The sequence below is a fragment of the Odocoileus virginianus genome, chromosome 8 (genome assembly GCF_023699985.2).
Source record: "Odocoileus virginianus isolate 20LAN1187 ecotype Illinois chromosome 8, Ovbor_1.2, whole genome shotgun sequence".
NCBI classification, from domain to species: domain Eukaryota; kingdom Metazoa; phylum Chordata; class Mammalia; order Artiodactyla; family Cervidae; genus Odocoileus; species Odocoileus virginianus.
In genome coordinates, this window is record NC_069681.1 from 22,673,494 (window position 1) to 22,685,775 (window position 12,282).

The window sequence follows — 12,282 nt, forward strand, 5'->3', positions numbered from 1 at the left end:
ATCTGTATATAATGAAGAGACACCCTTTCTGTAACTAAGAGCAAAAAGTCATATAACAAAACTGAATACAAATAACCTAGTATTGTAAAAATTTAAGTCAAGCTTTATGAAAACATGAAGGGTTTCCCTGGTGGCTCAGCGGCAAAGAATCTACCTGCAGTACAGAAGACATGGTTTTGATCCCTGGGTCAGAAAGATCCCTTGGAGGAGGAAATGGCAATCCACTCCAATATTCTTGCCTGGAAAATTTCATGGACAGAGAAGCCTCGTGGACTATAGTCTGTGGGGTCGCAAAAGAGTGGGACACGACTTAGCGACTAAACAACAAAATGAAAGCATGAAGATGATTTATTGTAACTTTAAGAGAGGAATAGAAAGAATGACAATGTTAGTGATGTGTCTGAAGTTACATGGCTTATTGTCAGAGACAATGACAAAAGCAGAGACTAATAGCATCAGAGTCTAATCGCTGTAGTCATTAGAGACTATCCAATTTAAGTCATCTGTCTAGTTCTTGAATTCTCTCTCCAGCTTTTCCCTTTGAGTTGTCTCTTTCACCCTTGAATACTGTCAGCAACAGAGTTTACTAGTCTCTAAGAGAAGCATTTAATCCTTGACAAGTATTACTGTTAATAGATCATCCCTTAGATGAGAAGAAAGCATTTTCTTTATCATCTCTACTCATTACTCTTTGTTCTAGCTTTTTCATGACTTTTGCAGTCATGAAAAACAAGTCAAATACCTTTTAAACTTGAGAGTTTTGCTAGTTATCAAGGACAGCTGATTGTTTCTTTTATAAACTAAAATTTCTTTTTGATTAAGAGGCTGTTTTTTTAGTAAAATATGTTGTGTTCTCCTTATCAAAAACTTAGAAAATTTAGGCAAGTACAGAAATCATTCAGTTACCCATCGGTAATCTTTCTTAATTATGAGTGTATTAATAGTTACCTCCTTCTCATAGGCTTTATCCTTGGTGTAGATATTAATTTTACTGTGTTCAAAAATTTTTCCATGATTAGCACAGATCTTAATATGCTTATTTTGCATATTATTAATTTCTAGTACTTTTTACTTTATTTAAGTGGCATAGTTTTTATTAAGTAGATATTTAGCTCTTAATTGATGAGCTGACAATGACTGGATTTTAAGTCTCTCCAGTTTTTCCCAACAATATGTAAGAGTTATTTTTCCTTTTGTGTATACATCATTACCTGCTTTATAAAATACAGTCCTAAGATAGATTCCTGGGAGAGATATTCATGGGGTAAAGGGCTTGAACCTTTCAAAAGACCAGTACACATTTTTCCAGTTCCCTTCCACTTTCAACTATCACCAGCAATTTAACAAGAGAAATATTTTCATTGCATCCTTTCTGGTACTGGTCATTCTTTTATATATAATGTGATGACATTTGGCATGCCATGTGTCTGTCTTACTGGTAGACTTCTTAGTTATAGAGGTCAGTAAAGTAGAATGCATTTTCAAATGATATCTTCCAGTTATATTTCCTATTCTTGGAAGAAGCTGTTCTTTTTATTCTCTGACTCTTATTGATTTTTCTTTTCTATTTAATAACCTCTTCTCAGTCATTTTTAGTTTTAATAGTTCTCCTAGTTATTTTATCTTTTAATTTTCTACATTATGCTTTAATACTAAGAATTTTTTAATTCTGTGTATGCATACCATGAGTCTTCCTCATAGTCATTTCTCCACTATTTTTTCTTAGAAAATTCTTCCCCACTGAAAGGATTGACTAACCTTTATTGATGCTTTCCCATCATTTTGTTTCAATATTCACCTTTTAAATGCAATTCAATCATTCTCATGGTGTTCCAAAATAATTATTTCCAAAACTTTTAACCGTCTCAACATTGCTTATTATCATTCCATTTCCTGCCCTGATTTTTAATGCTTCTCTAATGATATGCTTTTATGAAATATGTATTGAATTACTTCTCTTTCTTTCTCTCTCACACACACTGCTACTACCACCGCCAGCATCACCAGCTATAACATCTAAGCCATATGACATCTTTACTTCTGCAATAATCTAATTTTTTTTTTTACATTTAAGGGTCATAAATTTATCAAAAATTCTATTGCATGCATATAGATTTAAGCATTTTATATTACCTTTGCTATGATTACAAGATTTATTTCTTTCTTCTTTGATCAAAGTACTTATTGTTACCATAGTTACCGTTCATACATACACATCTGTGCACACACACAATGTCAGAAACTGAATGTTGGCTAAGGATTGCAGGATCTGATTGTTCTGGGCGACTTTTAAATAAATTTTGCTCTTGAATATGTCATTTTTGAAACCAGGTTATTTTGTCTTTCTTGGTCTAATCTTATAAATTACTTGCTTGTAATATGTATTGCCTTCCCTCCACATTTCTTCTTAATATTGTTTGTCTTATAGCAAATTATGCTTTCATTGTCAACAGGACAATTAGTGACACCTCTGACACAATGAAAGTAGTAAAAGTGTTTCTGGTGTTGTAGTGGCAATATATATACTTTGATTCTTGTTACAAAATGATATATCTTTAGAATCTTCACATTCTGCAAAGGTATGAAAAATAGGGATATGGAAAAGGATTAGAGAAAGATTACTTGAAATATATTCAGTCAGAGCTAATAAAATATTAATAAACCACCCCAACTACCCTGCCCAAAGTAAATCTCCATCTTATCCCTCTTTGCTGAATAAAATATGAGCAGACACTTAAATCTCCACCTACATTCATTCCACCATCAGCCTGAATTTTGCATTCTTTTTTTTTTAATTTTTTTGGATGTGGACCATTTTTAAAGTCTTTGTTGAATTTGTTACTTTTTCTGCTTTTGTTTTTTGGCCACAAGGCATGTGGGGTCTTAGCTCCCTGACCAGGGATCAAATCCATGCCCTCTGTATTGGAAGGCAAAATCTTAACCACAAGACCACCAGAGAAGTCCCCAAGTTTTACATTGTTAATCCTAGAGTTCCATGTTTCCTCCTTCATGATGTAGACTCTTGAATGGCACCCACTCGGTCTATTGGCAGAAGGTCTCTCAGTTTTCACTCTTGGTGGTGGTTTAGTCACTAAGTTGTGTCTGACTCTTCCAACTCCGTGGACTGTGGCCCACCAGGCTCTTCTGTCCATGGGATTTCCCAGGCAAGAATACTGGAGTGCATTGCTATTTTCTTCCCCAGCGGATCTTCCCAACCCAGGGGTTGAACTCTTAACTTGTTTCCAAATCAATCAGCAACCTAAGTGACCATTAAAAGCAGAAATTGGATTATATAAGTTCCCAGCTCAAGGCCATTCAAGGACTTACTAAGTTTTGAAAACATCCCCAAATCTTTGCCCTGCATTTCCTGGCTATAGACTCATTCCTTCTGCTCTCTCCCTTGCATGCATCACTCTATTGACAAGCTGTCCCTCTTCTACATCCTAGAATGCATCATGCTTTCCCTGCTTCACTGTTTTCCAACTTTCAGATCAGTTTAACATAATGGCCTTCTCTGCACTTTTAAATGTTACTTAGCTGCCATTTTATCATCTTTCATGTCATAGAGAGGCCACCCCAATCACCCTACCTAAAGCAGATCTCCATCTCTTCCCCCTCTCGCCATGTTTCTCAAGGATGTTGACTTTCATTTCCCAGGATGTTGTCAATGCTTAATACACACGTTTGACCTACAGATGTTTAACAGATAATTTATGCCTGCAATAAATATTCATTATACATTTTTTATGTACCAGACCCTTTTCTAAGCCATGCATGTAGATCAGTGAGCAATGGAAACAAAAATTCAATTGCTTAAAGCATAGAAATCTTTCTTTTTATACCTATACTTTCCACATATTGTAGTGCCATCCTGTGATCAAATATGGTCTTTGTGTGAACAATCTTCCAAGGTGGTATGTGTGAGACTAATTTTATTCCTTCCTGCAATTAAATAATTTTAAAAAGATATGAAATTCTAGTTTCAAAGTTCATTTTGAGAGGGGAGGCTTTTATCCGTCTCAACTTTTCAGCCAATACCTCATTATATTCTAACCTTCAAATTTGCTGTTAAGAGGTCTGATATTAATCTGATCCTTTATTCATTTTATGTACTGGACTTCCCAAAATATTATCATATGATTTTCTAGTAAAATAATAATAAGTTCATTATCACTCCTAGCAGTAGAAAGAACATCACATTGAAATAGCTGTGTAGTGCCACCATAGGGGCCAGTTGGAAAGAATATCCATAGAGATTTCTGCCCCAGGTGCAAGGGATTTAAGGTGGATCTTTCAAGATGGGAGAATGATGAGGATTGGGCGATATTTGTGATGTTACTAATTTAGAATCAGTAGATTTAGCCAGGGCTTCCCTGGAGGCTCAGCAATAAAGAATCCTCCTGCCAATGCAGGAAATGCAGTTTCGATCCCTGGGTCAGGAAGATCCCCTGAAGAAGAAAATAACAACCCACTCTAGTATGCTTGCCTGGCAAATCCATGGACAGAGGAGCCTGGTGGGCTACCAGTCCATGCAGTCACAAAGTCTCAGGTACCACTTATTGACTAAACAGATTTAGCCAAGTGAGGGGTCTGGAGAGTCTTGATAAGAAAGATAAGGAAGCTGTTTGCCCAGGTGAGCAGGATGTTATCTCAGGTAAATTTATATGCAGGAATTTCTTGATGGGAAAACTGAAATCCTGAATTATTTATTGGTTTACAGTCTTATCACCCCTGAGAAAACATCTTATAGAACAAAAATTTATGTTGACCTAGCTATTCCTTATGCTGTAAGTGGTAGCAGTTCTCTTAGGGGATTTTTTTTCTCCTCCTTTATAATTTTCTTAATCTATGAAGCAACTGTTCTGCATCTTACATGGCACTATGGATTCTTCCCATATCAGGTCTTTTATCTTCTGTAATTATGAGAATTCTTGGTCATTACTACTAAAAATATGTCCCACACACCATTATTTATTTTCTCTTCAGTCATTTGCTATATTATAGATGTTGGCTCTTATCCATCTATTCTCTTTTTCTCTCCACTTTTACAGTTTCCAAACTGGGAGAATGTCACGATCTGAACTTCATGTTTGCTGGTTCATTTCATGGTCATTCTACCAGTATCTCCAATTGCTTTTTTTAAATTCTTATTCCTGATTACTTCTTATTCTTCAGTTTTTCTCCTATCCTCTTTATAATTCTGTAAATATTAGTGTGCATATTTTAGCCTCCTGTTAACTGGTATATAAACTTGATTTCTCCCTTGATAAGATATTCAGTTTGCTGGCCCTGGCTGTCTTGTACTTTTTTTCCCCCCTCTGTGCTCTCATTTCCCTGGAAGTATCAGTCAAGTGACTAAAGTCTTAAGTCCTTCTGATGATTTAGATAGTAGTGATAGAAATCATATTCCAGAGGTGAGAGTTATGGATGTGTTGATTTACATGTTATAGGTCTTTGTGGGGAAAAAAAAAAGCTTGTGGGTAAGTTATGTAGAGAATAAAAATAGGTAAAAAAAAGAATGACAGCATTTTGCCCAGGCTATTCAGTAATTTATGACCACTAACTGGATGTCCAGCTATTCATTGTGGCATTCAATGGGCTAAACAATCTTTCAGCACATGATTAAAGCAATTTTACCATGTTAATTTTATTCCTTTACCCCTAACAACCGAGAAATAACTCTAAAAATATAGTCATTAATTTGTTGACTCATCAGTAAATTTGGGGCCAAAACCACTTGCTTTGGATTGAAATGCAATACTGTATAAGTCACAATCTCTTACACAGAAAAAGAAAAAAAGTTCTAAATCTAAGCAGTCCACAGGGTTTATGAAGATGCATAAAAGAGGTCATTAACTCTGCCTTAAGAGGAAGAAAAGAAAAATCCACAGAGGCTATGATAGTTCACAGAGGTTTTAAAATTTGGCAGGAGTTGCCAGTAGGCTCAAGGGGAGGAGCAGTATTCCTATTCTAAAGAGCAGTACAAGAAAATGCTTAGAACTGTAGTGGCCAAGTAGTTGGGATTCTTGTCAGTGGAAAATAAGATTTTTCAGGAATTGACTTGGGAGATACATCTAAGAAAGCATTAGAAGCCAGATCATACAGGTCCCATATTCTACAACAGGTTATTGTTTTTCCTGTGAATGGCTATGAGTCATTTAAGGATTATAAGAGTGATTGAATCAGATTTATATTTTAGAAATATTATGTGGCATTGTGGAGGCTAAATAGGGAGGATGCAAGGATAATATCAGTGAGATTATTAGAAGGATATTGGTGTAGTCATGTGAAAGATGATGAAGAAAAGGGCCTGGAATTAGGAATGATAGTAAAAATGAGAGCATTATGCTTTTATTTGCACAATGCATTATGCCAAAGATTACTGATATTATATACTACACCAATAGCAAGAAAAAAAAATTCAAATAGGTTTGAGTGTGAATAAGTCACCTGGGAAATTGTTATTTCCTGTCAGATTTTGGAAAAAAAATACAAATACAACCTAGATATGTGCCATAATATCCTAACAAAAAAGGAGTCTTTATTTCTTGCTGTGTCATGAGCTCACACCTGTACAGATGTATCTTCTAGCAGTTAGGGAATCAAAAGTGAAAAGAAAAGAAAGGAAGTTGTTTGGGAAATTTTTATTTTACTTTTAATAATGTTCATTCAGGAGTGGAGATTTCTGTGCATTTTCTTTCCTTTGTGTTCTTCAGAATTCAAGTTCCCTGTTCTTTCCACCACACGCCTAAGCTCATCCTTTAGGGAATATGCCTTCTGATCTCTGTAAATATCTGGAACTTTTGTTTTCCTGTGTATCTTCAAGATGTTTCGATAACTGCAGTTTTCATATCTAGGGACAATTTTTAAAAATTTCTCTTGAGATTGATGTCAAGGTGAAACTGTCTCACATTTTTGTTTCTTAAGTCCTGAACATATTTAAGGAAAATAAATATTGGGTTAATTTAAAGTTCACGTGCAAAATTTGAGTTTTTCTCCATCACATTCCATATCTCTTCCAAGTCTTTGAAACATAACTTGATGAAGCAGCCATTTCACTTCCAGTTTACTCATCATAAAGGGATCATTGAAATCAAAGGATCTGCTAAACTCTGTAACTTATAGGGAAAAAAAATATCTTTTTTCCCCCTCAGAAAGTTCATTCTGAAAGTGCAGGATCAGGAACAGGCTTTTATTTCCACATTGGAGATCAGTATATTTGCGTCACTGAGTCCGATGTTCTTTTACAGACTTTCTATCCAATAGCAATTCCATAGTTTCTGATAAGAGGATCAGCTCAGGAGCCATCAGCCTTACAGCACCTTCTCTTAGTGATTACATTCATCTATCACAGTTTTAAATTGTTAATCTTGATTTTTGTCCTTCAGTTAGTATCACTGCATCTCAATCTGGAAGGACAAGTTGATGTACTGAAAAATTATGTACTTTTCCTTACTTTTTAAAGTTTTTAGTCATCAGTCAGAGTTGCTTCATCTTTTCTCTCCCTCTCCTTTTCTCTTTCTCTATATTTTACTGTTCCATTATAAATAACTCAAATTTGTAAATTATATATTTACATTTCAAATGCATTTTAAATCCATCTAACCTTCCCAACATGAATTCTAACTTTTTTCCAATCCAGGACATTCGAAAAAAGGTAGCAGCTAAATGATCTTTCTTAGCAGAAACTCTCCTGATTCTTCTCACCTGTCCTTCATGAGTATTGTTTTTCTCACTTTATGGATGGAGAGACAGGTTGTCTCATGGAAAGTCTCATGCCCAATTCACAACTTAAATATGATGTGGACTAGAATATGTCTTTTTTATTGAAATATAATTACTTTGCAATGTGTTAGTTTCTGCTGTACAACAAGCTGAATCAGCTAATGTACACATATATCCCCTCCCGCTTCAGCCTCCTACCCTCCCCTCATCCCATCCCTTGAAGTCCTCACAGAGCTCTGAGCTGAGCCTCCTTCACTATACAGCAGGGTCCCGCCAGCTATCTGTTTTACGCATGGTAGTGTATATATGTCAACACTAATCTCCCAGTTCATCCCATCCTCCCCTTCCCCTCCCCACCATGTCCAGCTGTCTATTCTCTACATCTGTTTCTCAATTCCTGCCCTACAAGTAGGTTCATCTGTACCATTTTTCTATATTCCACATGCATTAATATACAATATTTGTTTTTCTATTTCTGACTTACTGCAATCTGTGTGACAGATTCTAGGTCCATCCACATCTCTACCATGACCCAATTTCAATTCCTTTTTTATGGCCAAGTAATATCCCCCTGTATATATCTTTAACTCAATATTGTATTACTTTTTTGAAACATACTTGTGTAGTTTACATTTATGGCAGTTATCTGGATTAAATGAAATGGATTTTAATAATTCTAATTTCTCATTACCTATCTCCTCTTTTCACCCAATTTCTTGTATATCTTTTATGTTGTCCATTAATCCCTTCATTGTCACCAACATCTTGCACTCTGAAAAGGATAATGCTGTTTACTATCTAATTTCTATTGGATACCATGAGTAATAAAATAAAGGAAATGTAATAAAATAAAATCCAGTTTTTCCATCTTTGAGACTGATTCCTAATCCTGATTGAGTCATAATTCACATGAATTTCTTATAGGGTGTGTATGTGTTATGTTCATACTTTCATTTTAATTTATATTTTGGGCAACAGTCAAACAGTAGTCTTAAGCAAAAATGTGGTGAGAAACTTCAGATTCAACTCTAGAAAATGAAGGACAAAAAGTAAAGTAATAGAGAATGTATACTGCTGAAATAGAATATAAATGGCAGTTATTATCGTCATAAGGTATTTATATTGTAGTCCTGATAAAATTGCCACGTGAAAACTACATCATTGATCACACATATCTTATGGATGCTGACATAAATAGACAAGGAGTGCTGGGAGAGTGGGTGACAATTGCCTTCTTAAGGCAAATATTTTAATGTTACCACTGATGCATACCTGGAGTAGGAAATGGCAACTCACTCTAGTATTCCCACCTGGAAAATCCCATGGACAGAGGAGCCTGGTGAGCTATAGCCTATGGGGTCGCAGAATCAGATACAACTTAGTGAATAAACATCAACTGATATATATATATGGTACATTTGGGATTAGAAAATTAAAATGAGATATGTAACATCATAATGATGTTGATTTATTGAAGCTTTGGTTATATCTGAGGAATATTAAATTGTCTTAATTATCTGATAATATAAATTTTATTCCTGTTACTCTAGTAATTTAAAGCATCCTCCAAATACTGAAATTATAATCAAGTTCAATTAAGAAATTTGAACATCTAAAATGAATACATTTGAAAACCAGTGTTACTTTTCATCTTCCTCCAAAAAAGTAATATTGTAATTTTAAGAACTCACAACACTGTCTCCAATTGTGAAAATAAAGGTATATCATGCTATGTAGTTGATTGTAATACATTTAAAACAAAAAGATTGATAAGATGGGAAACATTTGAGAAATATGTTTTGGATTATAAGATTGCTGCTTTTTGCTTAGTCTAAAGAGGCCTTAATAAAATGCTGACTCTAATATACCAGAAAGTAACAAATTATGAATGTACAGCATTGTATATTAGACCTTGAATCTAGATATTTGAGAAATTATGATGAATAATCTGGATATCAAAAATTAAAACTTAACTACTTGGTAACTGAAATTACTATTAAATTGAGGCAGCATGCAAATAATGAATAATTTCTCAAATTGAGAACATTACATTAAATATAATCACATTTGTTAATGCAATGCATATTTAATCTACAGTTAAAGCATTATTCAAATCTGGTTGAGTTATAAAATGATAAGGTCAATTAAGATAAATATGCATATACAGGTACCTAGAATGCCCCATTCACTTTAATTTGATAAGCAAATGTATGTAAATAAGCATGTGAATTGAATATTAATGATATAGAAAAATAAAATAGTTCAGACGGTACATATAAAGTCAGGAACTAACAGAAATAAAGAAGTTATACTCAAAGCAATACATTTTTATAAACTTTGTATCATTATGATGATTATGAAATCAGCAAGACTTTGAGAGACATTGGATATTTTTTATTAATCTATTTTGAGATGATAATCTCATTTATTTGAAGTAATTTCCTCATCTTCAACTGTATCTTTACTGTAACTTCAAAATAATATTACATTTTACAATAAATATATTCCTGCCTTGTGGTTTATTGTTCTGTGCTTTGGAGGTAAGAGCATTAAGAAAAATAGCATTTTCATAATAAACCATATATTTAATCCCTTTCTAAATGTTTCCTTTGGAAATTAAAATGCCTAGACCCATCTTGATAATACCATTGATTCACATTCTTTCTTCCTCAATGAATTTACTTATAAGAGGAAAAAAATACAATTATACTCATCAGGCTTGGTATGATATTTTATTGACATTAATATCACTAAGTCACAGAAACTTTAATGCCAGTTCTTACAAACATTAAACATAGAAATGAAAACGAAAAAACATTTTGCCGAGATGTTGATATCCTGTAACCTCAACAGCATCTTCAAGATGAGCAAAACTTACAGTGAATGACATACTTGAAAATCCCTGGTCCATTTTGCGGACCTCAGAGGTGCAGCTTTTGACTTTCAAGGTTCTCTGTTAAAAACAATATGTATTTATGATCAATTTTGTAAATAATTTTTAAAAATTACAGGTGCAACCCCCGACAAATATCAGTTTTAAAGTCATCTTTAAAAGCAACTTGTTATGGAACTTCCCTGGTGATTCAGTGGTTCTGACTTCACCTTCCAATGCAGGAAGTGCATGTTCATTCCCTGGTTGGGGGGCTAAGATCCCACATTCCTCATGGCCAAAAAAATCAAAACATAAAGCAGAAACAATACTGTAACAAATTCAATAAAGACTTAAAATTTTAAAAAGTAACTTGCCAAATATTAGCCTCTCTTTATTCTTCTTGGATAAGAACTTTTGTAACCTGTGTTTTGAGATCATTGAATAATTATTACCTACTTCCACGGTTTAAAGGGAAAATACCTTCTTAATAATTAAGTTATATCATTATTATCGGCATCATTGTGAGTTAAATGTGATGCAGAATCATTAAGAAGTGTGCTAACCCTAATCCTTGTGTGTTCTGGGTTTTGTTTGCACTTTCAGAGACAAAGACGTAGCATGGCATGAACATGGCGCAGTTCTATTACAAAAGAAATGTTAACGCCCCCTATCGAGACCGCATCCCTCTCAGGATAGTCCGGGCAGAATCTGAACTCTCACCGTCCGAGAAAGCCTACCTAAATGCTGTGGAAAAGGGAGATTATGCAAGCGTCAAGAAATCCCTAGAAGAAGCTGAGATTTATTTTAAAATCAATATTAATTGCATCGATCCTCTTGGAAGAACTGCTCTTCTCATTGCAATTGAAAATGAGAACTTGGAGCTCATCGAACTCCTCCTAAGCTTCAACGTCTATGTTGGAGACGCCCTATTACATGCTATCAGGAAAGAAGTCGTGGGAGCTGTCGAGCTTCTGCTGAACCACAAAAAGCCCAGTGGAGAAAAACAGGTACTTGCAAAAATATTGGTTTTCATTAATTTTACATGCAGAAGGTTTCTATGGATGTTCAAATTCTCCCCCAATTTTAAGAAATATTAGCACTGAAATCAAAACGGTTATAATGGAAAACTACTGCTAAGTACACATTTTATACTCTCCAAAAGTCACCATCGCCTGCACCTCTTACCCTGACTAATCAGACTTTAGTGAGAACCAAAGCAAAACTAAGTAATCTAAGGTGGCTTCCCATACCTTAGGGACATGTTTATGTTTATGTAATAGTATATAAATTGGGGGGGGGGGTGGCGCTACAGTGTATATGTGGGTGTTTTCTCCTTGTCCTTCATTTTCTGAACATTCTGCAGTAACAGGCTGAATTCTTTTGCTATTTTACTTTTTAACCTTCTTGCCTGTTCTGGAATTCTATATCTTATTGCAAAAGTGATTTGTACATCTAACTCTGATACTGCTTTTTAGCAAACTCTAATGGATTCTTTTAAATGGGGACAAATTTTTTAAAAAAGCAAAAAAGATTACTAGAAAATAACTGACTGTAGATTTAATATATCACTATTGGCAAAATGTAGCTGTATCTTAATGTCATCAGTAGAAACTAAGCTAAAATGGTACATGATTATAAATACTGTCTGGTTTTTATTCTTGTTATCTCCCTATTTTTAACCCCTA

At 34.4% G+C, this 12,282-nt stretch overlaps 1 protein-coding gene across 3 annotated transcripts in view; it reads left to right on the plus strand.

Annotated features, from left to right (window-relative positions):
• TRPC4 (transient receptor potential cation channel subfamily C member 4) overlaps positions 1 to 12,282 on the plus strand; it is a 203,094-nt gene that overhangs the window by 56,294 nt on the left and 134,518 nt on the right. For all 3 annotated transcript variants that reach the window (XM_020878213.2, XM_020878215.2, XM_070471315.1), the window contains exon 2: positions 11,201 to 11,604. In XM_020878213.2, the coding sequence (XP_020733872.2) occupies positions 11,221 to 11,604 (384 nt within the window). In that variant the 5' untranslated portion in view covers positions 11,201 to 11,220. The remainder of the gene's footprint in view (positions 1 to 11,200; positions 11,605 to 12,282) is intronic.